General features: G+C 44.6%; 1 protein-coding gene across 2 annotated transcripts in view; it reads left to right on the forward strand.

Moving 5' to 3' along the window:
• The first annotated feature begins 1,300 nt into the window (after positions 1-1,300).
• The window catches only part of zdhhc18b (zinc finger DHHC-type palmitoyltransferase 18b), a 25,889-nt gene continuing 7,034 nt past the window's right edge, over positions 1,301-20,155 (forward strand). Inside the window, exons 1-9 of one of the 2 annotated variants that reach the window (XM_063185787.1) lie at positions 1,301-1,385; positions 2,283-2,490; positions 4,445-4,605; positions 11,051-11,209; positions 13,206-13,343; positions 15,072-15,123; positions 16,107-16,209; positions 18,299-18,411; positions 18,896-18,992. In XM_063185787.1, the coding sequence (XP_063041857.1) occupies positions 1,322-1,385; positions 2,283-2,490; positions 4,445-4,605; positions 11,051-11,209; positions 13,206-13,343; positions 15,072-15,123; positions 16,107-16,209; positions 18,299-18,411; positions 18,896-18,992 (1,095 nt within the window). In that variant the 5' untranslated portion in view covers positions 1,301-1,321. Of the gene's footprint in view, positions 1,386-2,252; positions 2,491-4,444; positions 4,606-11,050; positions 11,210-13,205; positions 13,344-15,071; positions 15,124-16,106; positions 16,210-18,298; positions 18,412-18,895; positions 18,993-20,155 lie in introns of both variants that reach the window. The other variant, XM_063185786.1, reaches the window with a different exon arrangement.

Raw genomic sequence — 20,155 nt, forward strand, 5'->3', positions numbered from 1 at the left:
TCAATAAATAAGATTAAGTACAAAAAGGTGTGCCAAAAAAGGTGTGCCAAAAGAACGTGTGCCAAAAAGTCAATAAATAAGATTAAGTACAAAAAGTCAATAAATAAATACAAGGATTTGGACTTTAGAGTACAAATCACAATGGTGGGTTCTTGAGGGGGCACCTGTTACAAATCGCAATGCTGAATGATAAACTGCATCCAGCTTCTTGAGGAGACATAAGGGCGCATGCATATAAATTGTATCCCCATAATCCAACACTGAGAGAAAAGTACTTTGAACCAGCCTTTTTCTTGCTAGAAATGAAAAACATTTTTTCAAACGAAAATAAAAACCAACCTTAGGTCTTAGCTTTTTTAAAAGATTATTTATGTGTACCTCAAATTTGAGCTTTTGGTCTAGCCAAATACCAAGATATTTATAAGAACTAACCCGCTCCAGGAAGGTACCATCAAGTGTTGCTAAGTTACCATCAGGACAAGATCTTGAGCGTGTGAAAATCATATACTTCGTTTTATTTTTATTTAGTGCTAATTTCAATTGCAGTTATGCATTTTGAATAGATATGAAGGAAGTTTGGAGACGAGACACTGGAGCAGCACTGATGGGATTCTTTTCTTCTCTTAATTAATTGCACAACCATTTAGTGACCTGTTTTCTTTTTCACCCATGCCATGGATGAAAAAGAAAGAAAAATGAAGAGTGTTGTTGCAAAACGGTGTACATCCATTCGGTAGAATGAGGGGAAATTGACATTTCTGTACTGGGCATTCCATTGCAGAATGCATTTTATATAGCATAGGCCTAGCCTAGGTGTAAAAAGTGCATTCTCAAAATATTTGAACGCAAGCATTCTGCACATGATAGGAACTCTGAACAGTCATTTCTAACAATAAAATGCAAAAGTCAAAAATGGTGGCTACACCGTTTTGCAATGAAATCAAATATATCATGTCTGTCATATATAGGCATACCATAGGGCATGCACAACCTGCACTTAGATCTGTAACTACACTGTTCTAGGCTATTTCTTTAGGCTTAGCCTGGGCTGCTTGTTGGTCAGCAGCATTTCCATTAACATGTGCTGTGTGATGTTAAACATTTGGTTAGGATGAATTATGAAAAGACCCACGTGTGATACTAGGACATATCAACATCAACCCATTCATGAAATCTGTATAGGATAGAAAAGGTCAACACTGTTGTAATGAACTGCCTGTCAATCAACCTGACGTCAGGAAATTGGCCACGCCACGTTGGAGGAAAGCGATATGTCGCAAAGCACATCTTGTCAGTCGATGGAACACAACAGCTTCGCGCTATGGGTCGAGGCAAGGATGCTCGCCAAGACAACGACAACCCTGGCGTTGTAGCAGGAAACTCAAGTATGTAGTGAATAATATCATATCATAAAAACATAAGCTTTGCGTCGGAAATAATGGAAAACTAGATTTGATGTCGTGACAAGCTAACTCCTTTGAGAAAGAAGAACATTCCACTTCATGGAACTATCAGCCCGTGTTGTTAGCCTACGAAAGCTAGATACGGAGTGTGTGGTTGTGTCTGAATATGCTTAGCTTTAGGTATGGTAGACGTTGTTTGTTTATTCACCCACTGGCTTAAAGCTGGCCGTCATTTGCAGATTGTGGGCTGGCCAGTCACTGTATGGTGCTAACGCTCTGCTGCAGCTAGCTTATCTAGCTAACAGTAGCATACAGGGAGAGATTTGACTGATCCCATAACATTTTGAGCCTGCGTCGTATTATCTAATAAGTCGATATGATGTAACATTTTAATCGTCATAAACCATATACGTGAGCAAAACATGCCTCTCTCCACAGTATCATCCGTGAGTGGGAGGCCGACATGAGGTGCTTTTGTGCCGAAAATTAGTCTTTATTGCCGGTAGTACATTCCCACATAGGCTGCTGTGTCGTGCGCTGACAAATGAATGGCCAGTTACCCATGTCTTCAAGTGGGAACAATAGACTCGTGGTTTGACGTTGCCGAGTACGCAACTGACGCATACAATACAGTCACTGGGGTGAGGAGATGACTCCAGGCATCAAGGCAAATTCTTCCGGTAGTTATCTCTTGTTTATCGACGGGATGATTTCATAGTAGAGTCCAAACCTGTTAAAAACAAGAGGGTATTCTCTCCTGCCCGTTGCGCGAGACTTGTCCGAGCGCTTGTGCATGACCTGAGTGTGATTCGTTTAGAATTGAGTAACCCTATGTGTTCCGCGTCGTAGCAATGAAAAATTGCGAATATCAACAAATAGATCCTCAGGCACTACCGACACCTACGCCAACTCCCCCCTCGCAACCCTGCCCCGAGAAGACCAGGAGGCAACAGCGAAAATGGGAGGTATTTCCTGGAAAGAATCGCTTTTACTGTGACGGAAGGATCATCGTCGCTCGCCAGAGTGGTGTTCTCCCTTTGACGCTCGGCCTCATCCTGGTGACCAGTGGATTATTCTTCATATTTGAGTAAGTGCACCCCGTTTGAAAATCACGTTTCAATCAACTGCTCTATTCTAACTGTCTGTGATTTCTGTTTGGTATTGGAAATATTCTCATGTTCTTCGTCATCACATCAGCAAAGCAGCTTTCCCACTCCACTCCTACTCTGTGGTGGACTTAAAATCAATGATGAGCAGGGAAGCTGACTGGGGGGGTAAAGGATTAGGTTGTCCCGGCCCCAGGGAGACAGACAGGCGCTCCAAATTGAGTTTTCATTATATTGTATGTATTGCATGGGGGGCCCTTTCATGTGACTTTGCCCTGGGCCCAGCAAAAGCTGTCAGCGGCCGTGATGATGACGGTATAATATTGTAGTGAAACAATGAAATTGTGGTCTGTTAAATAAAGTCTGCATATAAACTCTTTCCCTGAAATAATCAATATTGAGTGCCAGAGAGTCATTATTTGGGCAAGGTGCTGACACAAGGGCTACTTACTTTTCAAATAAAATGTGGTCAGATCCATATTTTTCTTTGTCAATGACTTGTAATCAGGCCATTGACGGCAATTGCCTGAAGCTCTCTGCGTTCAACCTTCCAAACAGCCCTAAGTGGGCCAGTCATCCATCACAGCATCCATCACAGGGTTTAGTAAGAACCAGTGCTAAATGGCATGCTTGACAGACATGAAGCGATCTGGGGTATTTAGACTTTCGACATTCATTAATCTATTTACTAAAAATTCAAGTGTTTTGTTGTCATTGTACTTATGAGCTTCAATTCATGGGTAATGCATTCCTTGTTCAAAAAAGTCCTCCTCGAACAAGGTGGTGGTAGAGAAAAAGAGTGAAGGAGGACCCCGACATGGCTCCAGGACATTTCATGGCAGTTCAGCATCCTCATGATCCATGGATAGAAGCTGTGTCCCCCTGTGAGAGTGTGTTAAGCCAGTGTGAGGTGGAGTTGCAGGTTAACCATCTTAAGAATATGTACTATTAATCACGTTGGGGATTCTGCAGGCTCATCGGAGTCTATGTAGAACCTTAGAATCCTGGGGGAGTTCCCCCAACGTGATGTCATACCTGCAACCCACCATAGATGGTGTTACTGTATCTCTTCATGGAGGTAAAGGCAGCTGTGGCCTAATGGTTAAAGTGAAGTGAAAGTGACAGCTGATTGGGAAACATCAACTCCTATTGTCATTGTGACACAGCACTCCACAGCACACAAGTGTTCACTGCACACAACAAAATTGCATTTATGCCTCACACGTGCAAGGGGCCAGCCCCCAATGGTGCCCCAAGGGAGCAGTGCGGAAGAGGGCTGTAGATCAGAGGGTTGTAGGTTAGAATCCCATCCTTCTAGTCTCACTCCATGGCTGAAGTGTCCTTGTGCAAGGCACTAGGGATGTTAACCGGTAACCGTTCAACCGATATTTGCATTGTGTGCATTCCAATATGCAAACTCCCGTCCTCCCTTGCTCACTTGCCTACTTGTGACCTCATGATGATGTCACTGACGACAGAAAAATAATTCAATATCTTTCAAAAGCACAATTCTAATGTCATTTTCTCATTTGCAATCGGGATGGTGAATGAAAAACATTCCCCCAAAAAGTTGTTGTGGCTAGGCTGACAACTGGGAAACTTGATTGTTTTCTCCACGGAGGCAGGGGGCGAGGCCACAAGCACAAGTGGAGGACGGGAGTCTGCATATTGGAATGCAGCCCATGGCTGAAGTGTCCTGTGCAAGGCATCTAACCCCACAATGCTCCAGGGACTCTAACCAATAGCGCTGTCCTTAAAATAAAAGTCGTTCTGCAGCTAAGTGTAGTGTAATACTACCATTCATAAGTGGCATTTGTTTGGCTCTTCCTCATGCATTCCTGCTTTCAATGGTTTGTGTTAACAGTCACCATCACCCTGCTGCTTCCTCCTCAGTCACCCCTGTGAATATCTTATCTCCTCTCTCCACACATGCAGCTGCCCGTTCTTGGTGAAGCACCTGACGTGTGGCATCCCGGTGATCGGAGGAGTGCTGTTTGTGTTCGTGGTGATCTCGCTGCTGCAGACCAGCTTCACGGACCCAGGCATCCTGCCCAGGGCCACGGCGGAGGAGGCCGCAGACATCGAGAAGCAGATCGGTAAGCCACTATCCAAAGTGTGTGGTGATTCTCCTGCGTTAGGGCCTCCGCACACCGGTTACCTCGTTATCGGTAAGCGACTAGCCTGTGGCGGTTCTCCTGTGTTAGGGCCTCAGTTACCTGCCCTATGTCTCAAATCACACACTTGTGTCAGTGCACTGACAGTCATTGTATTGCTTGTATTTGCATTTCCTTCACCCCAAAGGGCAACAATCACACATACAATTCTTGGGTTGGCATGAAAAGGTCTGTGTCCCATCAGCATTACTTACAGAATTAGGAGACTGTTGCGTGCAGTGTCCATAATTCAAGCATTGCGTTTTTCCGCCATTGTTAGGGGATCACCCTGGCACTTTCAGTGCACTGGCTCAACCAAAACTTTCAGTGTGAGCGCCCTAGGCACTGAAACACAGTGCCCAAAGTGCACAAGTGCGTGGATTGAGACACAGGGCTGGTTTCGATAAGCCACTAGCCATGCCTGTGAGGGTCCTCCTGAGTTAGGGCCTCAGTGACCTGCCTATCGGTAAACGACTAGCCATGTCTGTGATGACTCTCCTGTGTTAAGGTCGGCCCTTTGCACACCGGATCCGACAACAGCACTGCGTGCGGAGCACTGTCTGTTCCGTCAGTTTTGGTTACCCAAGTTGGCGCCTAATTGCAATGAATTTTAAAATCCCTTGACTATTATCAATTGCTGACACCCCTAGTTACATTACATTGCACTCGGTATAACATGACTACACACTGACAATAGAGTTTGACGAAACCCGTCTGCAATGGACATGGTGTTAATAATTAATATTAAGCCTGAGCGTGTGGTGTCTTCTACGTAACTTTTTGTCTTTTTGTACTTCCGCTCCCCAAAAAAAGACTGCTTTTTTATCTTGGAAGTTGAGCGTGTCAATTTTTTTCAATTACATCACACTGGGCTTCAAAGAACAGAACTCTCTCACTCTTAATGAGGATCCTTCAATAGCCTTGCATGCATTCTATGCAAGACTATGCGTATTACAATTCTCATTCATTATATATGGCTATATTCTGCACTGGTTAAAAAAAGACCTGTTTGGAGGGCCTGTGAAGATTCTCTTCAGAAGAGCAAGTGGATTGTTGAGGTGAGGGACTCTGAGTGACTGTGGCCTTGACATTCATTAGATAAGTGAAATCCAAGACTTTACTCTTCGCTTTTTTTTTTTTTTTTGGCGTAACGTTTCGGGTGAAAACCCCTCTTCATGTCACAATGACCCAGACTGACTTTGAGGCAGAGTTTCACTTTTGTTACTTATTTCATGAGCACTGCAGTTGTCTCATTGTTCAAAGATGCAGAAAGTGTGTGTGCGTGTGCGTTTGCGTTTGCGTGAACAGACTAGGCTGTAGACTAGGCCATAGTCTGGGGCAGAAAGGCCACTGATCATCTTAACTTAAGGACACATACACAGGTTTGGGTTCCTTGGGACTCCAGGGCTGACCATTGGCATTTGCCACTGCTCTGCCATCTCAACTGAGTGAGAAATTAAATGAGATGTCAGCCTGTTGGGAGTGTATGAACACACTGACGTAATAGCTGTCATCTCTCAAACCTTCTTTTGCGTGCACACAGACATACCACCCTCTCGCACATCTTACCCGCATGTATGGTCGTATATTCCACACACAAACTTGGTTTTCAATCAGGTTCCATAAATCACACATTTTTAAATCACTTTTTAAATCACACATCTAAGAAAATATTGTGTGACTCTAACAAGCTTCATATACAGTGAATAAATGCACACACAAGCAACTTATTCTGAAGGCACATTTGTATACTTTACAGAACGATTATTGTAGAAGCTTTTTTGGACTTGGGTGCATGCATCTCTGTGACAAACGGCCATCCCAGCTAGGCCTTGTGTTCAATAGGGGTGTAAATCACAGCCTCCATGACGATACGATTTAATATCAATTTCTTAAGGCAGCGATTTGATTATTTTTGATACTTAAAAATGCCCCACGATACAGTACGATTTGATTGTTTTTTTTTTCAATTGCTTTTACATTTCTGTTATGTTATGGAGCTAGAGCATTGGGCAGGGGCCAGTGATTTGATTATTTTTGATACTAAGAATGCCCCACGATACGATACGATATGATTTGATTCAATCGCCTGCCGTAGGATCGATGCATCAATACATATCGATTTATTATTTACACCCCTAGTGTTCAAATGAGATCTTCGGTGTGTGTTTCTTTAAATGCCATTGTGAAGACAAAGTGTTGGGTGTAGATTCAAAAATGCAATTAGAATAAACTTAACTTTATCTGATCATTAGCATCCTCTGCGTCTCTTAATGGATGCTCGTGGTCGCAACCCAACAGTATTTTTCATCACCACACACCAGCTTCATCTACTCTTGATTCATCTTCTACTGATCTCATCGATTTTCCATTGATGGATGAAGGCCTTAATCTTTAGTGGGCTCTTGTCTGTCTCTGTGTGTGTGTGTGTGTGTGTGTGTGTGTGTGTGTGTGTGTGTGTGTGTGTGTGTGTGTGTGTGTGTGTGTGTGTGTGTGTGTGTGTGTGTGTGTGTGTGTGTGTGTGTGTGTGTGTGTGTGTGTGTGTGTGTGTGTGTGTGTGTGTGTGTGTGTGTGTGTGTGTGTGTGTGTGTGTGTGTGTGTGTGTGTCCATCAGAGAGATTGAGAGAGAAGATATATGTCTGTTTTGCTATAGACTTTTCGAGTACGAGCCAGTCTGACTTGATGCATTAACGAATTCTATAATTGCGACACTTCGTGTGACAGTCTGATGAAGGCTTTGCTTAAGAGTTTAATTGGCCCAGTGTGAGATCTAGAGTGAGTGTGTGAAGTTAGTTAGGTGATGCTGAAGACCTTTATTAGTGAGTGTGCTTTTGTCTTGTGTGAGTAGCTGATCAAAGGTTTGCTAAGGGCACTAAAGGTTATTGTGAATGGGCTTGTGTGTATCTACACTGGGATTTGGCAAAGACGTGTGAGTGTCTGATTTGGAGGCTGATGAAGACAGTTAATTGTGTGTGTGTGTGTGTGTGTGTGTGTCGTGTGTGTGTGTGTGTGTGTGTGTGTGTGTGTGTGTGTGTGTGTGTGTGTGTGTGTGTGTGTGTGTGCGTGTGCGTGTGCGTGTGCGTGTGCGTGTGCGTGTGCGACAATCTACTCTCATCTTCCTGCTCTTCTTCAACTCTTCCTTAATGATGATGTGCATGTGCGCGCATGTTAAGATGTGATGAAGATTTTAATCACCGTAGGCCTCATCTTTTGATTGAGTGCCTCCTCTAGTAGGCCATACTGCAGAAAACCTGGACTGTTTCATCACCCCTCGCCTGCCCTGCCCTGTGTGTGGCGGAGGTCCTTGATGTGTGTAGCCTGTGAGAAGAGAAGAGAAGGGAAGAGAAGGTCCTCTGTGGTCATCACTCCGCCATTTGAATAGCAGAGCAGCAATTGCTCAGCAGTCTAGTAATTAGGAGATGAGGCGTTCAGCAACATTTTGGTGGAACCTGGAACCATGGTGACTGGTGATGCCCTGAGGACGGGTTGGACACAGACACACACACACACACACACACAGACACACACACAGACACACACACACAGACACACACACACAGACACACACACACACACAGAGACACACACACACGCAGACACACACTACAGCGCATGACTGGATGTGATTGATGGCAGGCCGGTGCCATGAGAGGGTTCCTCTGTTCTGGGCCGGCCGGCAGCTCATCCCTGCTGGAGCTCACCGCAGATAGACCCCTCTGGTGCTATTTCAGGCTCAAAGGGGGCCTGTGTGTGTGCGTGTGTGTGTGTGTCTGTGTGTGTCTGTGTGTGTCTGTGTGTGTGAGTGAGCGCGCGCTTGCACCCGCACCACTTATCGGTCAAACCTTTACCCACCTTAGACACACACTTTAATGTGTGCAAGGTAGTGTGTGAGTGTGACCGAATGAGTGTAGTTTTGTGTATGAGAGGGAATGAATTCATGTTTTTTTGAGATGGGGGACTGGGGGAGGGCTGCGTGCATGTGTACGTGCGTTGTTAAAATGTGAATTTTGCCTCGCCAGTGGCTTTCTAGGCAGGCTTGTGAAGTCGCGTTCTGGCCGACAGAGAACCGGGACCTGGTCTCAAACCAGCTGGGGTGTTTATGCTGTAGGTCTGAGCGTTTGCACGGCTTGGTTTTTCTCTGCGAACCTTGGACGACGTGGTTCATCCAGGTAGCACACAGTCACGTGCGGAAAAGTTCTGATCCTGTTATGAATGTGGGTGGTTCGCAGGTAAACGCTTAAGTTTCGAACGTAACTGGTGCGGGCACACGCACCGGCACTTTCCTGGTCGACTTGAAAACGGCATGGGAGGGTTTAGCGCAGGGGTGAGGAACTGTTTTCATTCGAGGGCCACTTACTATGAACACAAACCGGTACTATAAACACAAACCAGGATTTCCCCGTTTACACCAGACCCCACCTTCACTGCCCTGAACATATAACTTAATTATATTGCAAATGTGATTTCTAAGATTCATTTACAAATCATGTGGTATTTCATGTGAAACTGCACATTAAACTGAACATTAAAATGATATTGGGGGCCGGATAAGGCTGCCTCAAGGGCCGGAAACAGTCCTCGAAACATTGGTTCCCCACCCCCAGTTTAGGGCAAGCGTTGGGTGACGCAACGCATGCTCCCCAGCTCTCCTCTCCTGTCCGTTAAAGGGACAGTTTGGTCAATTTCAACATGCAGTTGTATAGCTCACGCTACCCTTGACTTGTCAGTACCTGGTGATACCACATTTTTCGGCTCAGCCCTTTCCGAGATATGAGCAATTCTAATGGGGGCAGCGTTTGTTTACATTTTTTAAAAATGAAACAAAGGCCAACTCCAAATATTTTCCCAAAAGGTACTGCTGTTTGCTAGTTGTCTGCTGATGTTTTATAACCTTTTGGATGTTTTTGGGAATAAATAAAAATGTTTTTTTGAAATGTAAACAAAGAGCTGCCCCCATTACAATGACCAGGATCTCGGAAACGGCTGAAGAAGAAGAAAAAAAAATCTCAGGCACTGACAAGTCCAGGGTAGTGTGAGCATTACAACTGCATGTTGAAATTGACCAAACTGTCCCTTTAAGTTTATCATCAGCAGCCATCAGTGCTCTCTGTCTGTGGCCCCGTTGACAGCGGTGTCTCCTTTGCTCCACTTCCCTCTCTTCCTCTTCCACCTTTTCTCCACTTCCCTCTCTTCCTCTTCCACATTTCCCCACTTCCATCTCTTCCTCTTCCACATTTCCCCACTTCCATCTCTTCCTCTTCCACATTTCTCCACTTCCCTCTCTTCCTCTTCCACATTTCTCCACTTCCATCTCTCCCTCTTCCACATTTCTCCTTTTCTTTGTCGTTCCCATGTGTCTGTCTGATGACACAGAGGGAAGAAGACTTTATGTGTTGTCGGCTGTTTTTCAATAGGCAGACTGCCAAAATGTGCACATTTTCTTTTCTGTGTGTTCAATACTGAGATACTGCATAGTTTAGCATAACCACTGGAAGTAAATGGTACCATTAGTATCAAGCCACAAGTCATCACTGGAGGGAATTAAGTGGCCGTTTTGCATTCTAGTGAATTTTATATTCATCTACTTTCAAGTGCTGTGTGTACAGATGTAAACTAGCTTCTAGCTAACTCTGGTACTAGAACTATCTTGGACATGGTCCCTGGCAAATAAACAAAACTACCGGTATGTACCGGTATTTGATGTTTCATTTGGTACCTACCAACCATAGACTTCCATTGCTACATTAAATATGGCTATATTGTCAAACCAGGCATTGCAAAAGCAGTGAGAAAAATCCTATGTATTCACATATTTTACCAGGGCTTATCTATAGATATTCAATTTCCTGAAATTTCAGGGCCCACTTGGACTACCTTAGTGGCTCACCAGTGGGCCCCGGAACCCTGTTCCCCTTCCTCATAATTTCCATCATCAGCGTTCAGAACTTATCTTGTGTGTGGGAAAAATCATACTCAACTTGACAGTATTGTTGTGGTTCTTAGTTCTAAATTTGTTTTTACTCAAGCTGTCCACACACTATTCTGTTAAACACAAGATATGTCTACTCTACGTTATTCAAAATGAATATCCCAGAATCATTGTGAGAACACATCTGTCAAAAAAATACACAACAGCGGAAAACCGTAGAAAGCAAACAAGTTTTTCAAAATGTGTGCAGGCCATAGGCTTCCAAAAACGTGACTTGTACTGATGAGGCTGTCAGAAAATCAGGGTTCCTGCTCTTCTTTTTGGATGGTATTTTCGAACGATTAGGGTTCCTGCACCTCTTTTTTTCCACTTAAAGCACTGAATACAATTACTACCTGATGCTTCCTCTTCTCTGTGTGTAATTCTGCGTCTTCATGTGCTCCTGTCTTGTCTCTGTAGACAACACCGGCTCGACGTCCTCCTCCTCCTACCGGCCTCCTCCGCGCACCAAGGAGATCCTCATCAATCAGCAGGTGGTCAAGCTCAAGTACTGCTTCACCTGCAAGATCTTCCGCCCGCCGCGCACCTCACACTGCTCCCTCTGCGACAACTGTGTGGGTGAGTTGGCTGTAGTGCGTGTGTGTGCGTGCACACTAAATTTCTCAGTGTTATTTTACCACTTACACAGTAGGACCAACGAGAGGACAACTGTGTGGGTGAGTTCACTGATGTGCGTGCGTTCGTCCGTGCGTGCTTGCGTGCCTGCGTGCAGTCTTTTGCCAGCTGCTGTTCTACATATATGTGCACTCGTAAGAACTCTTCGCTATAGACAATCACTTTTCATTCAATTGCCCAAATCATGACTGAGTAACCTTGTAACTGGTAAATTTTTATCAGTTTCAGATTGTAGGCACAAACGAGTAGATGTAGTGTTTGTGTGTGTGCGAGTAAGTGGGTCTGTGTTTGAGGGGTTATTAAATTCTATTCATGTGTCTACCTGCGTGTGTGTGTGTGTGTTTGTGTGCGTGAATGTACGAGTAAGTGGGTCTGTGTTTGGGGCGTTAATACATTTAATATATGGGTCTACCTGCGAGAATGTTAATGTCTTCTGTAATGTGTGTGTGTGTGTGTGTGTGTGTGTGTGTGTGTGTGTGTGTGTGTGTGTGTGTGTGTGTGTGTGTGTGTGTGTGTGTGTGTGTGTGTGTGTGTGTGTGTGTGTGTGTGTGTGTGTGTGTGTGTGTGTGTGTGTGTGTGTGCGCGCGCCCTCCTTGTCCCTTGGGATAAGGTCTGTCTGCCTGTGTAGCCACGCATGTGCCCATCTGAGCTTGTCTGTGCTTGTTTGTGTGTGTGTCTGTTTTTGTAATGCTCCAGCGCACTGTGTATGTGTGGTGGGCTGTGTGAATGTGTGTTTTTATATGTTGTGTTTTATTTATATGGCCTGTGTTTGAAGCTTGAATGTGTGTGTGTGTTTGTGTGTGTGTGCGTGCATTTGTGTGGTGGTTGCTGCCTGCTGGGTGTTCTTCTCCTGCCTCATTCATATTGATGGGGCATCTGCACTCTGTCTGTCTGTCCTTGCCCTACATGTATCAAGCAGAAAATACACCCTGAAACATTGTGTAACATTTACTGAGTGACAGAGTGAAGGACGAGAATTCCCCTCAGAATGTTACACGGAATGCGTTCTCTCTAATAGATTACATCAGATTACATAACTGTTGTTGGTATCCAAAGGTAGATTTGATTAGGGCTGTCCTAAACGATTATTTTTCTACCGATTAATCTATCAACTATTTTTTTCGAATAGTCAATTAGTCAAACGATTCATTTTTCAAGTACTCTAGCACTTAAATCTTCAAGGAAATTGGGAAAAAAGAAAGAAACCGTTAAAATTAGGTCCCTGAGCTCCCAATGAGCTTTAAATCATGATAGTAGCTTATTTACTTTGAGATACAACGTTCAATTCATATGTGCAGTGCAATTTTAGGTTTCAATAATGTAATAAAGCATTAGAAAAGTAAGTAACAAAGCACTGAATTAAACGAAACGATTTGTCGACTATGAAAATTCTTTCCGAATATTTTTTAAAGTCGATTAGTCACGATTAGACGATTAATCGTCCCAGACCTAGATTTGATGTGCAGTCATGTGATCTCCACTCATACCAAACATTTAAGACTTTTAGGACACAGGTTAATTGTGAGATTACTAAATACATGTATTTAGTAAAATGAGGTAAATATTTACCTTGTATCCCGCTGAATCTTGCTCTTGGCACGTAAGGTACACTAGTGGGATTTTAATTTGCTATTTGATCATCTGTCATCAACTACACGTTTCACACACGTGTATCTGCTCTGTCACTGATCCTAAAATAAGATTTGTTACATTTGGCTTTGAAAAAAATGATATTATATGCTAATGATGTATGATAAAATGATGTTATGATATTACCTTTCTGCCTGCATGTCTACATGCGAGTGTGACTGTGAAATGTGAGCTATATCCAGTACCAATGCTTTGTGTTTTGCCTTTGGATAAAACCTATGATGTGTAACGTGCATATTATAACCAGTACCAATCCACGTTTTTTGTGTGTGTTTGTGTCTTTTTGCAGAGCGGTTTGACCACCACTGTCCATGGGTGGGGAACTGCGTTGGCAAGCGCAACTATCGCTTCTTCTACTGCTTCATCGTCTCCCTCTCCTTCCTCACCGCCTTCATCTTCGGATGCGTCACCACACACCTGGCCTTGCGTACGTACCGTGTACCGTGCACACGCAGGCGCGCGCACACACACACACACACACACACACACACACACACACACACACACACAGACACACAGACACACACACACGCACACACACACATGTGCACACTAAATGGTTTTGACACAACGCTCTAAAGGGGACATTGTGAAGTGAAGTGAAAGCCCAATTGGGAATCTCCAACTCCCATTGTCATTGTGACACAGCACACAAGTGTTCACTGCACACAGCGAAATGGCATTCATGCCTCACCCGTGCAAGGGGGCAGCCCACAATGACGCCCCAAGGGAGCAGTGCAGTGGGACGGTACCATGCTCAGGGTACCTCATTCATGGAGCAGGACTGGGGAGAGCACTGGATAATAACTCACCTCACCAACCTGGTGGGTCGCGAGTCGAACCGGCAACCTTTTGGCTACAAGTCTTACGGCCTAACCGCTTACCCATGACTGACCTTAACATTAAGACAAGAATTGAAAACATTCGTAGTGGTGGTATATCGTGATGTACTGTATATCGTTATCGCGATATAAAGTAATCCATGTTGTGATATACCGGTACCAGTACTAGTCCCAAGTTGTCCTCAAGCTCCTCATTCGACTCTTAGCTAGGCACTACTTATTATATCATTACAGTCTTCTCAAAGCTACACAAACATTTGCATTGATTTTGTAGCTTGACCATGTGTATGATGTGTCTTTGTGTGATAGCGCTGCACCGCTCCTATATTTTGTCCATGTGATGCACACTGTATTTTGTCACACTAGTGGGCAGATATCTCTTCACAATCTGCTAGCTGGCTGTCTGTCCGTTCTGACCGTGCACTAAAAATAATTTGGCCTTCACTCTCGGTTAAACCGGACGAAGCACAACAGCACCCACAGCTCCCTCCCAGCAAATGGGCAAAGGACACAAAAAACGGAAGAGAGGGGGGTTGGGGTGGGGGTGAGGTGCATTTGCACTGTTAAATGCCAATATCAGCAACATTCTCTCACAGTTTTGCCTTACCCTGCATTGTTTAATATGCTCCTTTAATGAGTAAGTAGCTGAGGCTCTAGTGCACCCTCACATTCACATTGTCAAAGCAGGGTCCAGTGGCGTGCACAGACATTTTTGGGGTGGGCAGGTGCTTGAGGGCAGGTGGGGGTGCATGTGGAACTTCTGGGTGGCTTGCGGCTGTAGATGCGATATATGTATTGTATTGGGGCATTATTGTCACACGCTTTTGATTGTGAAGTATTTGTAGCTGATAATTTCACACACATTTCACAATACATTGTGAAAAATCTTTAAATTATGTAATTCAATAATGTTTTAATAATGTAAGTTTAAGAAGCAAATGTAATGTAATTGCTAATACATGTAAGCTGCTTTTTTCAGTTGCTTTACAAAAAAATGTGTAGGCTATTTCTTGGTGTTTGTGTGTGTGTGTGTGTGGGGGGGGGGTGGGGGTGTCATATCCTTCTTCTGAAACTACACAACATGGCCTTTGCATTGATTATGGCTCTAACAGCTCGCTAACTCACCACCGTTCTTGACTAACACATGCTCAGCAGTAGACACTGTACAGGTGGACTCTTGCGGTGCTTAAATACCTGTAAGTGGTTCTGGATAAGAGCAGCAGCAGCAGCAGCTGTGTGTCGTGTACCGTAATGTCATTTCAGAGATGCCACCTGTCTAAGCTGTCCGCTGTGCATTTGTCTCTCTCCCGCAGGCTCCCAGGATGGTAATGGACTGGTGTATGCCCTCCAGGAAAGCCCAGCCAGATATCCTTTAATATGCTACTGCACTGTAGTTTAAAGTTTCAGAATGAAGTCCAGTTGGAGTGCTTCCTGGAACTGTCTAGTTTTTTAAGATGGTGCTCTTTGGTGACAGGCTTGGTTGATTTCAAAAAAGTTTTAGAAATACACTTCCTGACGAAGGCTTCATGCCGAAACGCGTCAAAGTATTTTAATCATGCTATGCCCAACAAAATAAAGGCATTTTAATTTTTACATTGTAGTTTAAAGTTGTTGAATTCATATCAAGTCAAGTGAAAAAATATTTATAAAGCAGTTTAATATTCACCAGCTGACCAAAGTGCTGGACAGGCAGATAAAAGGGCTTGAGGACCCGTTAATCATCAAGATGACAAATAACACAAATCAGTGCAATCAGTGCATATTTTATAATGATCCCTCTGATGTGATCTCCCATGTCTTACTCCACATTTGTTAGTGTGTATTTAAGGGGGAAAGCTATGTGAAACACCTGAGTATAGAACGTCAGTCTGTATTATTTTTACAAGTGTAATGACAAATCAGTTGGATATCATTTTACTTAATTATAATTATCAGTCTTGTTGCTCAGGCCTCATTTTGCTCCAATGTATTACGATGTGTAATGGCAGATCACCAGTTGCAATCTACTGTGATTGTCTCAATGATAGTCCGCTATTTACACATCAGCATTTGGCTTGCAGCACTGACCTACAAAAACGAGGTGGTTTTGCGAAAATATCTGCACTCGCTTGCCAATTCCTGTTTCCCTTTTTGTAACAGTAGGCTGCATGCACGACTGATGAGTCACTTAAACGGTGCTGTGAGTGACTCACTGAGGTTTCGTTAAACGTTGCTCCACCCTACACTTTCTGGTATTTTTATCAGCGTGACCTGAGAACTCAGCTGTGCTTTCTGTGGTTTTAAAGTGGGTGTTTTCTTTTTTTTGCTTTTTTTTGCGTTCCTGTTGAATCCTTAACTCCTCATTGCACTGCGCTGGAGCTTGTGGTTTGCTTTTTCTCGGTCTGGTCTATTCTGGGCCTCTCGGGCTTCCATACCTACCTGGTGGCATCCAATCTCACCACCAATGAAGATGTGAGTATGCATTGCAGACGTAACTTGTTTCTGCAGATGAGAATTGCAGCAAATGCGTCGTGTGTGTGTGCATGTGTGTGTATGTGTGAGTGTGCGCGTGTGCGCGTGTGTGCGTGTGCGTCTGTGCGTATGAGAATTTCTACAAATGCACCTTAGTGCGTCTTGACCAAGGGTGTAACTTTGGCTTTGACATTGGTGGGGACAGGGACCTAATCCCCCCACCCCCACCCCCCAAAACTGCTACAAATGATATACCTTCAGTCGGTGTACAACCGAATCAATCAATGTCACACATTGATAGTTTACATGTCTGTTTACTTCTGCCATGAAACGGGTATCCATGAAACAAAACATTACAATAACAGAAAAAATGTAGGCCTACTTTATTTTCAACTATACAGCATTAAGCAGTTAGCCTAAGTGATTTATATTTAAACAATGAACTTTCCTTCTGCAATGGTGTATTATGCGCTGGTGTTTATGGCTGGTGAGGCACTGACTTTTCCAATTCAGATTTTCAAATATACAGCTACAGTATTAGTAAATATCTGCCAAATAGGCCTACCTATAAGTTTCATATGTCATAGCTTTCTTAACATAAGGTAGGCCTACACATAGGCGGCGCTACAGCAAGACTGTTGGGGAAGCTAAAAAAAAAAAAAAAAAAAAAGGTCATCGGAGAAACGGAACATTTCCATGCGCAACTGCAACACATATCCATTCTGGCTATTATATGTTAAAACGGCTTGCCATATGCACGTGCCGTGCGCCAATGGAACTCTCAAACGCGACAGGCACACACACACGCACACACACACACACACACTGAAGGTATGGGAGGAAGACGGCTAGTTGCCAGACCATGGACTATTATCTCCCAAAAATGTCTCGAGCAATCAAATCATACACCCGAATGTTCAACTTCACCTGTGACTCTTTCTCTCCATCGCCGTCTGCCTGTGTTGTAGTGTGGCGTTGTGATGTTGGATCTGTCACCTGGACAATAAAATGGGCCATGAATGCCATTTCATTGAAAAATGTTGGATAGCTTTTTTTGTTTGTTTGTCATTATGCTAAGGTGCCCGCCGACGTTTTACAAAGGCGCCCTCGTGATAAATCTGCCTCGTGTTATGTTGACGAGGAGTTATTGTGTCACTGTCACAAACATTCTATCATTTGCAGGAGGAGTACCATCACAAATATGTGATTAGAATTTTGCCCAAATTTTGAGTTCTCATTATGATGTCATAATGTCTTTGCGAGATTTTTAACACAGACGTCTATGGGAGCTGTAGAGTGTTCCAGTAAAATTCTAGAAGCACCTCTAGAAATTCCTTACTCCTCAAAGGGTTAACATATTGACAGCCATTGGATATTCAACTGCACAACAGTCTCTGCAGTTAGTTGTGCCATCGTAGACAACTTGATTCATAGATAACGAGTTTGCCCTGCTAACGGGCTGTGTTCCAAACGTCATTTCATTAGCGAGTGATAGTGTGACTTACAGATTTCTTTGAAAAGTAGCTCAGTATGTCCACTTTTTTTCTTTTGCCTGCCATCTCACTTGGCAGTCATGTGCCCGTGTCACCCACGTTGCACCAAAGATTCTGGAACGTTAGCCTGCCAGAGTAATTTAATAAGACGTACCGTGTGGTAACACCACTGATTAGCGCAGTGATAGAACCTACCGAAAAGACCTCAGCTTCTTCTTTTTTTTTTGGCGCTCCTGCCTCCTAGCAACCATACACAACCTAGAGTCTCACGTGAAAGAAGGGGAAGGCACAGCCAATCAGATTGGTCGTCAGCCTTTGGCAAAGGACTTTTGGTTAACCCTTTCTTCGCCGCAATGCGAATGAGACGGGAGAGCGTTTTATCCCCCCCAGCCCCAGTGATCAAATTGGTGCGGACAAACGATAATCGCTGGATATTGGTGGGGACGCGTCCCTTATATCCATGCCGAAATTACGCCCATGGTGTGTGTGTGTGTGTGTGTGTGTGTGTGTGTGTGTGTGTGTGTGTGTGTGTGTGTGTGTGTGTCTGTGTCTGTGTCTGTGTCTGTGTCTGTGTCTGTGTGTGTGTGTGTGTCCAGATCAAAGGCTCCTGGTCAGGCAAGAGTGGCTCCGAGGACACGGGGAATCCCTACAGCCACAACAGCATGCTGGGGAACTGCTGCTCCGTGCTGTGTGGACCAATGCCACCCAGGTCAGCTAAGCAGATTGGCCACTTTGCTCTTTTGCTCTCTGTTGTATGTGCGTGTGTGTCTCTCTCGCTCTCTGTCACACGCTCTCTCGCATGCTCTCTCTCTCTTCCTCCTGATGTCTCTGTGTGTACGTGTTTCTCTCTTCTCCACACTCTCTCTGTCTCCCTGTATGTCTCTCTCTCTCTCTCTCTATCTCTCTCTCTCTCTCTCTCTCTCTCTCTCTCTCTCTCTCTCTCGCTTTCTCTCTCTCGCTTTCTTTCATTCCCTCTCCTCTTTTTCTCCCTTCTGCTCTCTCTCTCTCTCTCTCTCTCTCTCTCTCTCTCTCTCTCTCTCTCTCACACACATGCAACCTTTCACTCTCCTCTCTTCCCCCCCCCCTCTGCACACCTTCTTTTCTTTTTCTTCTTGTTTGGATTGGCTGCCATGGTAACCTATGCATATGTGTCTCTCACCCCCCCACCACCACCACCCCTTTCCTCTCCACAGCTTGATTGACAGGCGAGGCTACGTGTCGGAGGATGCCGTCCAGTGTGTTTCTGTGGATATCCAGCTGCCAGCCGCTGCCAAAACAGACCTCAATGTGGTAGGCAAAACAGCGGCCCTGTGAGGTTGCTAGGAGACCACCCTACACACCCCACCCACCCCCGCTTTGACCTGACCAAACCCCTATGACCTCTGGGTGACCTTTGCAATCCCTCCCACAACACCCTGTCATACTCCCGCTCATTCATCCTAATTATTTCAAAGACCTGAACGGTGAATGCCTTCACCGTCCCCTCAGTATTTACGTTGTGCCCACCCCATCCCTACCCCCAGCCCGACCTTGTCCATGCATCCTTGTGCTCGTGTGTGTGTGTGTTACCTGCTGGACCGATGACTCTTGCCAAGAGATCACACACACACACACACACATCCACACACGTACAGACAAAAATCCAACAATGCTGTGGACGTTGTTTTAATCGGTGAAGTGGAGGGAAAGTGTGTGGCCAAGGGAAGGATATAGAGGGAGAGAGAGAATCCATGTGGGCCATCTGACGGCTGCAGTGCAGTGCAGTGCAATTTCGCTAGCTAGCTAGCTAACCGTGCTAACATGCTAATCTGGCCAAAGACACTCAGCGCTCAGGGAGCATCCACGTCCTGTTGCTGCTTTATTTGTTTGTTTGTTACCTGGATTTATATGTTTGTTTTGGTCATTATTTTTGTATGTTTTTTTTTTTTTTTTGTCAGAGGTTCATTTGCCAGTTTTTGGTTTTTGTTTTGTATTTTTAAAGCTTGGTTATTTTGTGCGTGCCTCTTTTTGGTTTTGTTTTGTTGTCTGTGTAAACGTGCCGTTGTAGAGGGTAATGGAGAGAGACACGCTGTGTGTGTGCGTGTGTGTTTGTGTAGTACACTGTGGTTGCTAGGGGCAACTGAGGGTAAGCTTGGGTAGCCACCCAGCTGTGAATGTACTAACCACACGTCGCTGCTGCAGGGCAGAGGCGCGCAAGTGTGTGTGCGTGCGTGTGTGTGTGTTTAATGACAGCTGACTTGGGATCAGTATCAGTAGAGTTTGCGGGAAATAGAAACTAAAGAGGAACCGAGAGCAGTGGTTCTGTGCACACACAGATTTCCCGCCATGACTTGTGCACTTTTGCATACACACACACACTCACTTGACCACACAGAATACAAATATGCTGCAGGTCTTTGTATAGGCTCTCTGGAGTGAATGGGGAAGTGATGTGTGATATGTGATGTGTGTGC

This window comes from Engraulis encrasicolus, chromosome 20, assembly GCF_034702125.1.
Source record: "Engraulis encrasicolus isolate BLACKSEA-1 chromosome 20, IST_EnEncr_1.0, whole genome shotgun sequence".
Taxonomy (NCBI): Eukaryota; Metazoa; Chordata; class Actinopteri; order Clupeiformes; family Engraulidae; genus Engraulis; species Engraulis encrasicolus.